Below are 18,526 nucleotides of genomic sequence, written 5' to 3' on the forward strand. Positions count from 1 at the left end.
CAGAAATCTAAACAAACAGTAGGTACTATAAGAGAAATTTACAGGTTAGACCAAGCAAGGGAAGAGAAGATGGACAGTTTTGCCCAATGATACAGGAAGAGTTTATACAGGAGGTAAAAGATGCATCCTGAAAGATAATTATGTGTTTCCCAGATGGGCGAGTGGAATACTGTGTTCCTGACACATGGAGGATCCCTGGCAGAGGCCTGACTTCTCAGTTCATAGTTAGGGTAAATAGATCAGATGCAAAGAATGACTGGTGGACAGTCAAGGGATAGTTAGGTAAGTAGATAAGATGCAAATGACTGGTGGATAGCAACAATGGGGAATGGGGTTAATTCTAGAGGTAAAGATGCAGAGATAGGTAGGGGCCACACCACAAAAGGTCTTGTGTGCTTTGCTAAATGATTTGTACTTTGCCTTATAAGAATTGGAGAGCTACTGAAAAATTTTACAAGCAGAGTTGATTCTATGAAAGAAAAAGGGATATTATTATTGAATATCAGGTCTTTGGTCAAAGGAATAAAGAACCTTACCCAAAGAAGGGGAGATAGAGATTGTCATGGTCCTATAAGAAGGCAGATTTAGTTTGGAATGGGAGGGGCCGTGAGGTATGTGAGAATTGAAGGTCACATGCCGTGTTTCAGGACACAGTCTCCATTGATTGTGGCAAGAGTAGAATAGATGGTGCTATCTAACCATCCTCTTCTACAAATTCTGACACGTATTTATTAATGGAAAAGCATCATACTGGTAGTCAAATTGTCTTCTAAGAAAGCCAAACCATCTGAAAGAGCTGAGGGGAAGTAGGCTGGGGAATTTTCTTCTGCTTGAGGTGGGAAGAATATTGATCTGAGTGAAGCAATAGAGACTGCAGGGAAATGACTGAGAGCAAGCAGGCAGAGCAGTGAGGAAATGCAGCAGTAACCATGGAAAAGCTGTGAATGAGGCTGATGAGCCCCCTGGGGTTCTGAGTAAAGAGAGGGCTTAAGTTGGGTGCGGGGAGTAAAAAAGTGGAGAAAGACAGTGATAATGTTAGGAAAGTATTTTATCTTCTTGATTTAACAAATCTTTACAGAAGAAGGAAGTGGGAGCCCGTCACCCCAAATTAAGCTTACACATCTATAGATGTTTATTGTCAAAAAACTTGATTGTTTAAATAAATTTGTACTTCAGCTTATGTGAGAAAATGGAGATTACCCACATTATCAGGAGGGTTATCTTTTCTTTGTTATACCTGGACTCCCTCCACTCCTGCCTCAAAGAGAGCATATTCCTGATATGCACAGTGTGTGAATGATTAATAAGTCTTCTTCTTTTTTCAATTTCCCTTTTTTCTCAGTTCAATAATGTGAATTGGACACTTGTCTAGGTTTCTAAATAGACTTTTAGTCTGTTGAATTGAACAGTCAGTTATCTATTAGCCCTAGCCTATTTATCATACCACTGAATCAAATCAACTGGCAACATATTTTTTTAAATTACATCCTTTGCTTTTTTAAAAAGGGGGAAAATGCTGACCTTTATTAGATAAATGATCCAGACAGAGTAAAGATTAAACTTACGTTTCATTCCAATTGACCAAGAAAAAAAATAATTTCTTGACTGGAATATTTCTGTAGTTTCTCACTTGGCACAGCTTCTTTCCAGCATATGTAAGCCAACAGGTAAAAGAAAATGCTTTGTAGCTAAAAAGAAACAACATCAATTCAATATGCTTAGCACTTTAAAGAAAACAGCTTTCTATGTGGGTCAATTATTTTTGTAGTCAAAAGTCAAATGATAAAGTGATGACTGCTTCCATAAAGCATGCTTTAAGAATTTATGCTGGGTATGTCAAAAAGACTGTGGAATAGGAGGCCCTAAGACCTTCCTTTATTCATGGAGAGAAAAATTCAACAATATGCTGACCGATTCCTTTTGTAAGAAAACCAGAAACCAGTTAAGAGGCTCCTGTATCCCAGGTGAATTCAAAACCAGCCACGTCAAAGTTGGTAGAAAAGTTTGTGGCACTCACTTACCACAGCCTCTTCCCTGGCACAGAAACTCTCAACTTCTGGCTTCCCACCAAGGAGGGAAAGAGAACACAGGAACATACATCTAACACTTAGACTTAGCACCATCAAGGCTACCCAAGGAACTAGCTTTTGTCTTTCCTGAATATAAATGCTGACAGAAAATGTCACCAGTTTAGGGGCCACCGAAAACAAAGATGATGGTTTTTACTATCACATACTTGCTATTGCTTCTCTCCATAATTCAGCATAGAATGATTTTTTTTTAAAAACCCAATTTATGGCTTCTCATTGGGTAGGAAACGAGTTGATTCGTGTGTCCAACATTCCAGTTTTGGGGCTACTATCAGAAGGACTAGTTTCTGTGTTGTCTGTCTTGGAGCACTGACAGGACCCTGCATACCCTAGATGCCTGGAGACTGTTGAGAACAACAAAAAAAAGTTGGGTGGCTTCTTACGGTTCCAGAGGTCCTATGGTACAGTGGACAAAGCCTATATACCTTGTCAGCCACTCCCTGGTCAGGGAAAGTGATGGGGAAGAAAGGAGCATATGTCCAACACTCCAGCTTTTAAAGAGATTGCCTGAGGGACTGGTTTCTGTCTTATCCAACTAGAAGCACTGATGGGATGCAGCATAATTTAGATCCACACTACTGAAAACAAAAAGATCTGATCACCTCACAGAAATTCCAGAGAACCTGCAGTACCACAGACAGACACCAGAAAAAGCAAGAAAACATGAGCTCCACAAGACAGAAACCAGCAAAATCCCTCTAATTGGGAATTTACAAGTACAAGCAGAGTGAAGATGTGCTCATATGAAAGGTTTGGAAGGCACCCAGAATCTCTAGCCAGGCTTATTTTTGAAGCTTTTTTTTTTTTCAGTGGGAAGCCAGACAGACCATAAAGACTGAGAGAGTTAGCTGTTTTTGCAAATGCACATGTCTCAACACAAGGTAATAAGGCACACAAAGAAAGAGGGGATCATGACCTAGCCAAAGAAGCAAAGGAACAGAACAAATCAATTCCAAGAAAATAAAGATATATAAATTACATGACAAATAATTCAAAATAACCATCATAAAGATACTCAATGAAAAATTATGGATGAATAAAATGACAATATCAACAAAGATATGGAAAATATTGTAAAAATAACCAAATAGAAATTTTGGAGCTAAAGGATACAATAACTGAGTTGAGAAATTTACTACAGAGATTCTGAAGCAGAATTGATAAAGCAGAGGAGATAATCAGTGAACTTGAAGACAGGTTATTTGAAATTATCCAGACAAAGAAGCCAAAAATGAAAACAACAACAACAACAACAAAAACCCCACAATGAACTGAAGAAAGCCAAAGAGAATAATGGGCACCATCAAGCAGGCCAATATATCAATGTATCATTATGGGATTTTCAGAAGGAGAAAAAAGAAAAAGAAAAAAAGAGGGAGGAAAGCTCATTTGAAAAAGTAATGGTGAAAAACTTCCTAAATTTGGGGAAGAAAATGAACATCCAGATTCAGGAAGCCCACTGGATGCCAACTGTGAAGAACCCCAAGAAGACCCCACAGGGACATATTAGAATCAAATCATAAAAAGTCAAAGATGAAAAAGACCATTTCACAAGCAGCTAGAGAAAGTGACTAATCATGTACAAGAGAACATTCATAAGATTATTAGTGTATTTTTCAGCAGAAACTTTGTAAGCCAGAAGGGAGAGAAATAATATATTCAATATGCTGAAAGAAAAACAAAACTGTCACTAAAGAATACCATATTTGATAAAATCATCCTTCGAAAATGATGAAAGAGAAATACTTTATGAGGTGAATAAAAGCTGAGGGAGTTCCTCACTACAAGTCCTGCTTTGTAAGAAATGCTAAACACTATCCTTCAAATTGAAATGAAACAATGCTATAGAGAAACACAAAAGCATATAAAACTATAAAACTCACTGGTAAAGGTAAATGTTTAGACAAATACAGAATACTGTAATGGTGCTAAATAAATTACTTTTAACTCTGGTATAGCATTTAAAAGATAAAAGTACAAAAATAGCTATAACAATATATTAATGGATATGTAATATAAAAATATGTAATTTGTAACATCAATAACATAAAGTGTGGTGGGAGGAGAAACAAGTACAGAGTTTTCGTATGTGATTGAATTGAAGTTAACAGCTTAAAGAAGGTTGTTATAAATATAAGATATTTTGTATAAGACTCATGGTAAACACAAAATGAAATCTATGGAAGATACACAAAAAACAAACAAAAAAAATCAAAACATGTCACTACCAAAAAGATCAAAGCAAGTCACTACACCCCCCCCCAAAAAAAAATCAGTGAACACTAAAAAAACACAGCCAGAGAGCAAAAGACAAAGAAGCTACAAGACAGAAACAACAAAATGGCAATAGTAAGTCCTTTACTATCAATTACTTTAAAAGTAAACAGATTAAATTCCCCAATCAAAAGACATTATCCATTTAACCAACAGCATGGCTAAATGGACAAAAAGTATATAAGATCCAACTAGATGCTACTTACAAAAGACTCAATTCAGATTTAGGGACACAAATAGGCCAAAAATGAAAGGATAAAATAGCTATTCTATGCAAATAGTAACCAAGGGGAGCAGGGGTGGCCATTCTTACAACATGAAAGTCAAGTTTAAGTAAAAAACTATAACAAGAAAAAGAGAAGGAGATATAAGGACCAGGAAGATATAAGAATTTTAAATATATCCGTTCCCAACATCAGAACACCCAATATATAATGCAAACGTTGATAGAGCTGAAGGAATATCAAAACACCCAATATCAGAACACCCAACATATAATGCAAACACTGATAGAGCTGAAGGAATAAATAGACAGCAATACAATAATACTAGACATCAATAACCCACTTTTAATAAGTAGAACAACCAGACAGAAGGTAAGTAAACAGAGGATTAGAACAACACTATAGACCAAATGGACCTAACAGATATATACAGAACATTCCACTCAGCAGGAGTAGAATACATATTCTTCTGAAGCAAACAGGAAACACCCTCCAGGCTAGATGACATGTTAGGTCACAAAACAAATCTCAACAAATTTAAGAAAATGGAAATAATATCATATAGCTTTTCTGACCACAGGAGAATGAAATTCAAAATCAATAGCAGAAAGAAATCTGGAAAATTCACAAATAGGTGGAAATTAAACACACTCCGGCAAAACCAACAGTTCAAAGAATAAATCAAAAGGGCAATTACAAAACATCTCAGAATTGGCAGTGCTTACAGCTTGAGGAGAGCATCCTGGCCAGGTGCAGTGGCTGCCATTGAGATCCACCTGAGGCCTTTTGCCTTCAGCCTTTTGCCTTCAGCCTTTCAGCACTCCCAGGCTGCAGCTCCTGCACCTGTTCAACTTGCTCACTCGCCCTACCTTCCCTGTAGCCTGCTGCACCATGGAGTTGGCATTAGTGGCACCAGTGGCAGTTGAGCTGGTCTGCAGCAGCAAGTACCAACATTTATAGAATGAGGAAGAGCCTGAGGAACCTGAGAAGGCTTCAGGTGAGGTTCCTCCACCTTATGGCATCAACTCTGCAGAAAGTATGGTATATTTGACTACACAGATGAGTCTAATTTTCCAAAGTCCTCATTTTACAGTGTGGTTGCAAACGTTACCAATTTATAATAAAGTCATGAGAATCAAGGCTGAAGCTCTTTCTTTGGTTCCTGGAAGAGATGAGGATTTTGTGGGACAGGATGATTTTGATGATGCTGACCAGCTGAGGATAGGAATTTTTTTTTGATTAACTATTGTCCTGGCATTCTTCTTAACTGGGTTAAGTTTTTTTCCTGTCTTTTTGCCTCACTGTTTCAGTGGCAGAAAGGTATGACACCATTTCAGAATTTGGTCTCTTTCTAATTAAGTGGGTCCTGAGAGTCAGATTTCTAACCTGTTTTCCTTGATACTTTGATGGTCAGCACTGCTGCTGTGAGATGAACCAAATGCTGAGTTAAGGTGCCTGATCCAATGTGATGATCATAAATTATTAGACATCTTGGGGTTGAAATGATCTCAAACTATCCTTACATTTTAAATGGGTAAGAATCCCAGCTTGCTGGCATAAAGCCAAGTGTGGGATACAAGTGCCTAGTGGACTACTTCTGGTAAGCAGAACTGGCAAATGTTAGTTTGGTAAATAAACTCAGCCTAAAGTTAGCAGAAGAAAAGAAATAATAAATATGAGAGAAGAAAAAATGGAATACAGAATATTAAAAATAGAACTACCATATAATCCAGCAATCCTACTTCTGGGTGTTTATCCAAAAGAACTGAGTTAAGATCTTGAAGAGCTATCTGAACTCCCATGTTCATTTCAACATTGTTCACAGTAGCCATGATGTAGAAAGAATCTAAGTGTCCACCATTGGGTGAATAGATGAAGAAAACATGGTGTATACATACAATGATATATTATTCAACCTTGACAAGGAAGAAAATCCTGTCATACTACAACATGGATAAATATTAAGGACATTATGCTAAATGAAATAAGCCAATCACAGAAACACAAATACTAAATATACCACTTCATGAAAGCAAAAAGTAGAATGTTGGTTACCAGGGACTTGGAGATAGAAAAGGAAGAGGAAGAATTTTAGCCATGCCAGATGAAAAAGTTCTACAGATCTCCCACACAACAATGCACATGTAGTTAACATTACTGTACTTTACAATTAAACTTTTTTAGTAGGGTATATTTCATTTTCTGTATTTTTACCACAATTTTTAAAAGATTGAAAAAGAAAAAACAATATGCTAATGTTCTGGTAAACATAAATTATTTAGCACTAGATTTTTGTATAAACCTCTAATGTGAAATTCAGCATTGGAGCCAAAGTTTCTAACAATACTTATTCACTTTGTAATTTTAACTTGAATGAGAATTTGTGTGCATTAGATTTTTAAACATTTAATGAACTCATAGGATAGCTAACAATAGTGCTAATATTTCACAGCAGTTCTGGAAAGTACATACTGTGTTTGAATATTTTTAACTTAAATGTAAAACATGTTTGTACACAATATCTGATGAGCTTTCCAACATTAAACACACACACACACACACACACACACACACACACATCTCCTGACAAAACTATAAAATCTTGCAAAAAAGTCTTAATAAGTAAAAGCAATATTAATTTAAACTATCATATATGTATAAATAGAAATTCTCTGCAAGTAGCAAATTTTCCCACATATCTAAACAGCAAACAGGTCTTTCAAAATAAAATGTTCTTAACATTTTGAGATGTGATTTTTAGTTTTTATAGCTGTCATCTCTTGATCTTTTATATGTACTGTTGCCTAACAATTTAATGTGATAATTAGAATGAAAGAGTTTGGTATTGATACAGACAAGAGGCAGGGAAATACTAGACAGAAAAGGGTGGGGTTCCTGGCAAAGCCTCACCCTCAAGCCTGGACCTGAAGCCCAAAGTGAGGGCATGTCTTCCTGTTTTCCTGCTTGAATATTACTTTTTGGCCCACCCCACCCCCCATCCTATAACCATAAAAACCCCAGGCTCCAATGACAGATGGGCAGCAGAGAAAGAAAGAAGAGAAAAAGCAGTTTGAGGTCAGCAAGAAGCAGCTTGACTTCAGAGGGGCAGCTTGACAGCGGGACCTTTCAGAAGATTTCGGCCAGGGACGGCCAAACTCCGGGGAAAGACCACCTTCCCACTCCATCTCCTTTCCAGCTCTCCATCCCACTGAGAGCCACTTTCATTGGCAGTGAAATCCCCCACATTTACCATCTTCAATTTGTTCATGTGACCTAATTCTTCCTGGACATCAAGCAAGAGCTCAGGATACAGAGGGTTGTCACACTGAGCTGTTAGACACTTAAGCTGTCTGTGGATGGCAAAGCTAAAAGTGTACTGTAACACATGTCCTCTGGGGTGCCAGGGATTGCACGTACCCCCCAGATACTGCCATGGGGCCACATGGAGTTCTACTCCTATCAGCACCCAGAAGCACTTGTCCTGGCCCATACACCCAATCACCAGCGTGCTCCCCCTCCTGTGAGGGGTTGAGAGCTATGGATTGAGTAAATGAGCCAACCCCTTCATGAATCCTGTGAAGGGGTCAAGGGAACTATCCCGTTTCATCTGGGGGCTTGCCCAGGATACTTCAGAATGGTAAGCAAAATGTGGATTTGTCTCTCCTTGTCCTCAGACTTTCCTCTGAGCTATGCCATTTGCAGGGGATAGGATGCAACCTGCCGTCTCTCTCTTTCTTTTGGGTAAAAGGAATGTTGGCTCTGTTTCCCTTCATGGAGGTCTAGTTGTCATGTGGGACTGGAATAAAGTCCTGGGGAAACTGAAGGCCTCTTGCCAAGGCCACTCCTCAGTATTGCCGGAAGGCCACGAGACTGGACCTGTTCCCCAAGTGTCTATCAAGGTGTCAGCCAAGACCCCCAGACTTTTCCTTTGATATCCTTCCTTCTTTCTTTTGTGGTTTGAAATGGCTCCTGGCTCTTCTTTTATAATGTTAAGGGTTCTACTACAAACTGCAGCAATGATACTAGGCAGAATGTGTGTTTGGTCCAGCCATCAGATATGCAACTCAGAACAATACAATTTCCATATGTTCTTAGAGGTATGACCTGAAACCCCAACGGCCACAGGTGTGTGAATGGGATAGGCAGGTGAATGGTGGTTCCCTTCTCATCCCCTCCCCTCTAGGCTTGGGTGCCTGGGCATGTCCGTAGCATGCATGTGCTGTGCCCAACAGCCAAGTGGGGTGGTGGGAGCTAGCGGTGCATGCTGCCCAGGCATGCTGCCCAGGGTAGTCTTTGGGGCCAGGGACCCCATGCAGCCGGCTGGCCAGTGCTCTCTGCATGCCATCCCCTCCTGCCACAAGCCCATAGACTCTTTCCTCCCCTGGCAAGGAGTTCAGCCTTGTTGGAACTGGGGGAGAGATACAATGATTAAAGTAACCTATTTGTAGAGAGCAAGGGGTTCTTTCCCTGGACCACCCCCATTTGCCCTTTAAACTGTTTTTGTTCTTTTTTCTTTTCTAAGTGAGAGGTTTCTTTTCCTGCCTCAGCATTCTGCTTACGATAGGGAGGCAACAGAAGAGTGAGCCCTGCTGGCTGATAACTGCAAATTTGGCAAGGCCCATTTGGGATTTAATCTAAAAGGACCCTGAAATACCTTTTGTTCCCAACCTGATTCCAAGCTTCAGGTTGAGGCCTTAGGAAGGAAAACCAGATCTGAGGGATCCAAGCAAGGAAACAGACACAATGTAAATGGGCAGGACCAATTTCTGCTAATTAACCCTCCAAGTCATGGAAGGAGGCCATGCTCCATGGCACAGATAAGGCCCGGGAAACCCAAAGGTTGCTGACAGTAGGGGGAATGGAGGCATGGCATAAGTGAATGTGGATAATTCCTATTCTCTAAGACCTCCCTGTTTCATGGGTGCAGGCTGCAGTGGCACCTGTGGGTGGCGTCTGTCTAAGGTCACCAGGACTTGAGAATAAGAAGACAGAAGAGAAAGGGGCGATGCCTGCTTCCCCTCCCTCACATCCGAGTTTTTGCTGAAAGAAGGAAGGGAAATGAGGGATGCCTATTTCCTTGTCTTTCAGAATGGGCAACCAACTGTCTCCACCATCACCAGTTATACTCTTCTGGAGTGCATCCTGAATGACTGCGACTGCTTTGACCCTCAAAATCTGGAGGAAAAATGCCTATTAGCCCCTTGCACAAAGGTTTGGCCAAATTATGAGGACTGGCTTGGTCTCAGGAAAGAACCATTCATTTTGATATCATCTGGCAGTTGGAACTTTTCTGTAAATGCAAGGACAAATTGTCTGAGACCCCATATGTGCAGGCTTTCTTTACCTTGCAGGGCAATCCAGACCTTTGCCAACAGTGTAGAATTGATCCACCCCTCCTATTGGCCATCTCAGGAGAGGCTGCAAGGGGCAGTCTCAGGGAATTAAAGAAACAAACCCCAGAGGCACCTCCTACAGGGGAGCCAGCTCCCTTCAGCCCTGCTCCTCCGGGTTCTCCGCATCCTCTCTCCAGCTTGCCCCCTCCTAGAAATACTCACCTTAGACAAGCCCCAGTCTCACTCTTGCCCCTCCAACAGACGCCTGTTGAATTTGGCCCCAGTAAGGTCCAGGTCCCCTTCTATCTACAGGACTTAAGGCAAATTAAGGGAGATCTTGGCAAGTTTTCAGATGACCCTGACATATACAGAGGCTTTCCAGAATTTAACCCAAGTATTTGAACTCTCCTAGAAAGACGTTATGTTACTTTTAAAGCAAACCCTGACTAACACTGAGAAGCAGACTGCTCTGCAAGTGACAGAGTGATTTGGTTATGAGCTTTGTATCACATATAGCATCAGGGAAGGTGCCGAACTTTATCCAAATGAAAGAGATGCAGTACCAATGGATGACCCTGGAATGGATCTCAATGATGAGATGGGAGAATGGAAGAAGAGACACTTTCAGGTGTGCATAATGGAGGATTTATGTAGGACTTGGACCAAGCCTCTCAATTATACCGAGCTATTTATGGAATACCAGAGATTTGATGAGAATCCCACTGCCTTTCTGGAAAGGCTGAGAGGCCTTGGTAAAGCACACATCTCTATCTTCTGATTCTGGTGAGGGATAACTAACCATGAAGGATAAATTTATTACTCAGGCAGCCCCCGATATAAGGAGGAAGCTGCAGAAACAGACCCTGGGAACAGATACTACTTTAGAGGACCTCCTGAAAGTGTCCAACTTGGTTTTTACAATAGAGATGGGGGGACACAAGAAAGAGGCAGAAGCTTTAATGGCCACCATGCAAGCCTACAAATCCCAGAATTCTCAAGGTGCACCTGTTGACTGCTACAGATGTGGCAAGAATAGTTTTCTCTCTTATAAAGTTTAACTGCTCCCATACAAGGTTTAATTTCTTTCACCAAAGTGAAATGGCTTGGGGTACAATGTTGTTAGCTTATTTCATTTCTTATTTCTGTAATCTTTGGCACTAGATTCTTCCCTTGTATAATACACATGTTTGACCCATGCATACGTAACCTTGTAAAACTTGGGGATTTTTTTCCTCATGTGCCTAGAGGCCATCAAACTCTGAACAGTCAGGCAACTGGAGCCTTGGACAATGGCTCCCTTTTGCTAGGGACACTTAGGTAGACTTTAGGGAGGAGTCTGACTGCCATTTTCCCCAAAACAATGCCCCCTGTCAGCAGGAAGTAGCTAAGATTGGTCATCTCCCATATTTTAATGGCACTAAGATGTGCCTCTTCAGAGAGGGGAAGTGATATGGACAGGAGGCAGGAAAATATCAGGCTGAAAAGGGTAGGGTCCCTGGTGAAGCCTCACCCTCAAGCTTGGACCCGCGGCCCAAAGTGAGAACATGCATTCCTGTTTTCCTACTTGAATGTTGCTTTTTAGCCTGTCCGACCCAGCATCCTATACCCATAAAAACCCCAGGGTCCACTGGCAGAGGGGTGGCAGAGCAGCTGAGTGGTGGAGTGGCAGAGTGGCAGAGCAGCAGAGTGGCAGAGAAGGAAAGAAGAGAAACAGCAGTCTGACATCAGCAAGATGCAGCTTGACTTCAGAGGGGTGGCTTGACAGTGGGATCTCAGAGAAGAGTTTGGCCAGGAATGGCTGAACTCCAGAAGAAGACCACCTTCCCACACCATCCCCTTTCTAGCTCTCCATCCTGCTGAGAGCCACTTTCATCAGCAATAAAATCTCCTGCATTTACCATCTTCAATTTGTTCATGTGACCTGATTCTTCCTGGATGCCAAACAAGAGCTCGGGATGCAGAGGGCTGTCACACTGAGCTGTTAAACACTTAAGTCATCTGCGGATGGCAAAGAGAGCACTGTAACAGATGCCTTCTGGGGATCCAGGGATTTTGAGTACCCCTCCTAGACACTGCCATGGGGCTACACAGAGTTCTACTCCTGCCGGCACCCAGAAGCACTTGTCCTGGCCCCTGCACCCACTCACCTGCATGTCCCCCCCTCCCATGAGGGGTTGAGAGCTGTAGGCTGACTAAACAAGCCAACCCCTTCATGAGTCCTGCAGAAGGGTCATGGGAACTGTCCTGCTTCAGAATCAACTTTAGTAACCAGTTAAGGATGAAGTATACTGAAGTATGCTCACTTCTGCTGTGGTAAACAGAAGGGACTTTAGAGTAGAAAGACAACATCTGGAGTTGTCATAGATTAGTTCTAGAACTGTAATCTCTTCATCTGCAAAATGGGTATGATAGTGCTCTTGTGTCACTGGTGTAAGGATTAAATAAAACAGAGTTGGTCCTCTGTATCCCTAGGTTATGCATCTACAGATTCAACCAACCACAGATCAGAAATATTTTTGAAATGACAATAAAAATAAAACAAAGAGATATATTGTGAGAAATGCATCATTAGGTGATTTTATTGTTATGCGAACATCCCAGAGTGTACTTACACAAACCTAGATGGCAAAGCCCACTACACATCTAGGGTATATGGGATAGCCTATTGCTCAAAGGCTACAAACCTGTACAGTATGTTACTGTCCTGAAGACTGTAGGTGGTTGTCAATATTGCCTCACAACACATTTCTCAAAACATAACTCCCCAAGTCATAAGCTATGCATGAGTGTATTTACATAGTTTACATTGCACTAAGTATTATAAGTAATCTATAGAAGATTTACAGTATACAGGATGATGTGCATATGCTATGTACAAATACTATGCCGTTTTATGTAAGGAGCTTCAGAATCTGTGACATTTGTTGTCTCCAGGGGTCCTGGCACCAATCCCTTGCAGATAACAAGGGACAACTGTAATGCAGGTAAAGTATTTTTCCCAGTGCAAAACTCATAGAATGTGCTCAGTTAATAGTAAGTACTATGATGAGGATAAATCAGAGGATCTAGGACTTGTTTGTTGTTCTTCTGCCAGAATGCTGGTAGAAGATTTTTCTTCCTCTTTATTATCCTTGATTTTTATAAGCTGGAAAAAACAAAGCAAAATGGCATAGAGGAAATGGTGACATGATTGCTACATTAATTTTTAGTCTTTTATTTCTAATTTATAATGTGAGGCTATATTTTTCACTTTAAGAATAGCTTTGACCATATTCCATATGTTTTATTATATATTTTTATTACCTTTAAGTTATAATGTTTTCTAACTCCTTGATTAATAAAATTAAAAGTACATACTTAAATTTATGAATATGTTTATTTTTTGTTGCTGTTTTCTAAATTGCATCTCAGAAAGTAGATGAGATCTTTATTATATAGGTTATTGGAAATTTGCCTACCTACTATTTAATATTTGGTCACTTAAATATTATATATGTGCTTGAGAATTTGTATTTCCAAATTATCTTCTGCAAGTACAATATATATTTATTGGATCAAGCTTATTAATTATATGCTCACTCCTATATTCTTCCTAATTTCTCATTAATGTATTAATTCCTGAGAGAGGAGTAGTGTTATCCCCCACTATCATATTGGCCCCATCAAACTCTCTTTGGATTTCTGTCAATGTTATTACTTTGTTACATCTTTCTGGCGAATTGAATATTTCAATACCATGTCAGGACTAATTGCTCTGGACTCACTTTCACTGATGCTGGCCCTCTTGACCTCAGGCACTTAGCTTTGCACCTCTATTGTAATATTTTCTTGGCTTCCTTGGAATATCTCCTGGTCTACCTTCCTGTATGGTCATTGCTTCTTTATAGTTTTCAGCTCAGCTTACATTTTTGTCCTCAGTAATAACCACGACATGGACTACGTATTCCTGCTGTCAAGACCCATGTAACAATTTCACAAACCAAGTATGACACATTTCTCTATTCAAGGGATTTTGTTCAAACATTTTTAACAAATCTTTATCGAGTGCCTACTGCATGCCAGGACATGTTTTGGGTAGCAGAGGTTTTTAAAAACTATAGTCCTACATACAAATGTGCATGGTCACACGGATATTGTAAAAGGACTTGGGGGAGAACTAATAATATGCTATTATTAAGATAATGAGCATCATGAAATATATACACAAAACGATAAATTTATCTTTGAGTGAGATAAAGGCACTTTCAATCTATAGAGAGGATAAAGTTAAGTAATTAAATTTCTATTCTATATGATGAGAAATTTAGGATAAGTATGAATGAGTTCTTAGTATAATGCATCAAGGAAATAATTTGTTTAATCAAATTATTCTAAGTAAGATACATTCTCATTTGTCTTTGATAGCTCGAGTGGGGTGTTCCCTGAAGGCATCTGTGGAGTAGATGATAATTCAGTTTCAAATCCTCAGATTTGATAGTGAATGTTTCACTATTTTTTATTGTAGAGTCCTGTACCTTAACAAATTAGTTTCACTTGCTGACATTAATTATGGTCCTTTTGACTAAAGCCATCTAGAAAGTTGTCACTTTGTTATTTTACGCCCTCAGTTTGTCAGTACCTATGCTTCTGGAAATACCTCTGGCCTGGTTTCTTCCCAGGGGTCTTGCCTCCAAGATAGCCCCCAATGATTCTGTCTCTTGGTATGCGAACCTTTGTATCATGCTTTCCCACAGGGTACAATATGGCAGAAGTAGTGGTATACCACTTCCAAGATTAGATTACAAAGATTGTCTCTTCTGTCTCTGGTGTTCCTTTGCTCATGGACTCTCTCTCATTCCTTGGATCATCTGCTCTGGGAAAAGCCAACTCTATGGCCTGAGGACATTTGTTGAAAACTCTGTGGCAAGGAATTGAGGCTCCCACACCTATACACCATGGGGAACTGAGGCCTTTCAATAACCACATCAGTACCACCTTAGAAGTGGATTCTTCAGCCCCAGTGAACTTGAGATTACTGTGGTCTCAGTCAACAGTTTGACTGCAACTCATGGGAAACCTTAAGCCAGATCCACCCAGCAAAACTGCTTCCCAGATTCTTGAGCCTCAGAATGTGAATTCATCAAAGTTTGTTGTGCTAAACTGCTAAGTTTTGGGGTAATTGGTTATGTATTAATAGATAACTTATATACTAGGTCCCTAGGAAAATCTACAATAAAGATGTAGTTTGTCATGTGGTAAGATCTTACTGGAGCCTCTTCCCAAAGAATTTTGACTGGTCCATGGATTCCTTAAGACAGGAATAGCTTCATGTTTTCCCTTGTGTCTAGCCCTTTATAGTTCGTTCCAGTAATGAATGGCTGGGATGATTTTGTTTCCTTCATCAAAGCCCTAATTTATTTATTGATTATAGGAACGTTTGCAGGAAAGCATTATTTTATATTTATAATTATATGTACATATGTACACATCTACCTGTATATAACAATATTAGAAGGTGCTCTGTTTTTACTCTGCATGTAGGTACTATGTAGAGACAGATAAAGGAGAGTTGGTTAGATCATTCATATGCGCACACACACACACACACATGCGCAAATGCACACTTTTATATTCATATGCATTTTACATTTGTACACGCATGTATATTTACACACGTATATATTTTACATTTTGCATTTACACACATATGTATATATTTATATATATATTTATCCTTGTCTCTCTACATATAGACACACGTATATAAATGCATGCCCTATACATATAGCTTTATCTGTATTTATCTGGCTATAGAGATTTTCCATGGGAATTCAAACTAAGGAGTATTTATTGATGGTTAGAAAATTAAAAGAAAACATTAATTAGAGTAATAATTTATTTTACTATACATCAGCCCTTTAAAATTTTTCATAAAATTAAAAAAGGAAAAAGAATAAAAAAATTTTATGGATTCTAAACAAATATGTGTGTAGATAGTGTTTTTTATATACATAGGTAAAATTTCCTCTTTACTCTATGAATATTTATACAGTTTATTTTTTTTTTAAATACAGATCAAGATAAAAACTGAATTTTTTTTTTCGTTTTCTTTTTTTGAGACAGTCTCACTCTGTCCCCCAGGCTGGAGTGCAGTGGCACGATCTCGGCTCACTGCACACTGCAACCTCTGCTTCCTGGTTTCAAGCAATTCTACTGCCTCAGCCTCCAGAGTAGCTGGGATTACAGGCACGCGCCACCATGCCCTGCTAATTTTTTGTATTTTTAGTAGAGACGAGGTTTCACCATTTTGTCCAGGCTGGTTTTGAACTTCTGACCTGAAGTAATTTGCCCGCCTAGGCCTCCCAAAGTGCTAGGATTACAGGTGTGAGCCACTGTGCCCGGCCAAAAGTTGAATGTTTACTGAAATTATTTATTTCAGTTTTTCCTTGAGGTGCTAAATGCAGTAAGTATAATAAATCCATTACCAAATTACTATCTTATCAACTTTAATTAATTATCTCTATATTACTGTAATTATGTTATTGAAGAAAATACTACATAGTAGAGTCAACTTAAAATCTGATGATATTCCATGCATAATTGTCATTCATTTCTATTGAAACGCAAATAATTCTTGGCTAATTCTCATTTTATCAAGGTACAATTCTTGCAAAATACCACTGAAACCTGGTGGGGATCAGAGTGATTTTGTTTTTTCTATTTTTAAATTCCCTCTGTCTCTCTGCATGTGTATATGTTTTTGTCTTCCTATGTTTTCTTAACTAGCATTAGCCATTTAAACCCAAACATGAAAAAGAAAATTTTAGAGGAGCCACTAAATAGAATTAGTATTTTCTATATCCATAACGATATATTGGCAATGATAATTATTTAAATATGGGAAATGGAAGAAGAAAGAAAATTAAATATCCATTTTGAATCTAAGCATTTAAAATGTGATTTTAAGAATATGGATAAAACTATGCTGATTAATTCCAAAATTGTATGAAATTTTTGCTCCTGCATATAAGAACATGACAAATTGCATTCTACTTAGAAGCTATGTAAAAATCAACCCTTTTGTGAAAAACACACCACTCACCTGTGCACCCAGGTTTCTGGAATGTTGTGTGCCGCATACACTGTGAAGCTGAGGTGGGAAGGAAGCCCAGGATTTAGATAGGAAATGCATCTAGGTACATTTACAGGCTGAAAATCTGCATAAAAGCTGTTACAATAGACATTGATTAGCTGGTAGATGGATGTGGATAGTTCAGTTGTTATCTTCTCTATCAAGCCTAGAAAGGAAGAGCGAGAGATCAAGTCACTAAGAAGAGCCATATTTATCATAGGCCATCAATTACAGCTTTGAAATTTCTTATAATACAATTTAAATAATTTTAATTAAAGTGACCCTTTACCAATTGAAGAGAATTAACTATCTGTACCTCTGAATGCAACCTGGTTTAGTTGCTGCTAGATTAGATATCAATAAGCTTTCCAGTCTTCAGCTGCAGAAATCTTGGAAGCATGGCCTTTTCATCACAATTTGGAATTTAAAAAATTATGAATTTGACATTCTGATAAACTGTAATTTGCATAATTTTTGTTCTGATTTGTGATTGTTTACAATTAATTTTCAGACAAGGAATATAGATGGCTTATAAGTTCATCAAACAAATTCCATCTAAAGAATTAATCATAATAAATTTGATGATGCTATCATGTTTACCATTAACTGAACACTAATCATACAATGCACTGATATTAAAAAGAAAATGAAAATAGTACAAGGCTAGGATTTAAAACCAGCTTGAAATGAAAGATTTATGATGTTTACTGTATCTCTTCAAAATCAAAGCCTTTGTTGAGTTTTGCCATTAGTTATTTAAAAGGAGTCTACTGGTTATTCCTAAAAGTGATGTGTCATGAAAGAAGAAAAATGAAGAAAAATTACTGGGTATAGGGGCTAATAGTTTTCCTCTGGCAGCTAAGTAGAAATTGAGAACAAGTAAGCACATCATCAGAAATTGTGTTCTTAAGATGATTCCATGTGCTAAGTTAGTCGATACAGTTGTTTATTCAAACACATGCAATTCTTTGTAAGTTGTTTTTAGAACATGCAATTCCCTATATAGTAGTTCAGTCTTAACAGTACTTTCGTTTTCCACAGTTTCAGTTACCTTAAGTAAACTTAAGTTAAAAAAAAATTAAATGAAAATTCTAGAAATAAACAATTTGTAAGTTAAAAAAGCATGAATTGCCTTTTGTTTCTAATTGTTTGGAAATGAAAATAGTGCAGAGATAGATATTTCCTTTGATAATCCACAGTATTCCAGCACACAGGCAGCTGGATGCTTCAGGAAAGGGGCCAGCTTGACATGGAGCTTCCTCCCACATCCTGTCTGTGCCTCAGTAGCTCTCTCTATAATTAAACATTTTTGTTGTTAACACATGCTATTTTTCACTTAGTTATTCATAAATCTGTACAAAATATATAAGGTAGATTAATTTTCCTTATTTGTTATATTTCTTAAATTGTGCCCTCTGTTGAAAAAGCCTGGGGGGGACAAGCAGAGGAAATAGAAAATCTGTAATTAAAATTCTCTAGAAGTCAGCAGTAGCA

General features: G+C 38.7%; 1 protein-coding gene across 3 annotated transcripts in view; it reads right to left on the bottom strand.

Annotated features, from left to right (window-relative positions):
- PIK3C2G (phosphatidylinositol-4-phosphate 3-kinase catalytic subunit type 2 gamma) overlaps positions 1–18,526 on the bottom strand; it is a 403,358-nt gene that overhangs the window by 296,321 nt on the left and 88,511 nt on the right. For 2 of the 3 annotated variants that reach the window (XM_055280504.2, XM_055280500.2), the window contains exons 11-12: positions 17,003–17,198; positions 1,566–1,688 (exon numbers count right to left, since the gene is read on the bottom strand). In XM_055280504.2, the coding sequence (XP_055136479.2) occupies positions 1,566–1,688; positions 17,003–17,198 (319 nt within the window). The remainder of the gene's footprint in view (positions 1–1,565; positions 1,689–17,002; positions 17,199–18,526) is intronic. The other variant, XM_055280503.2, reaches the window with a different exon arrangement.

Source organism: Symphalangus syndactylus, chromosome 5, assembly GCF_028878055.3.
Source record: "Symphalangus syndactylus isolate Jambi chromosome 5, NHGRI_mSymSyn1-v2.1_pri, whole genome shotgun sequence".
Classification (NCBI taxonomy): domain Eukaryota; kingdom Metazoa; phylum Chordata; class Mammalia; order Primates; family Hylobatidae; genus Symphalangus; species Symphalangus syndactylus.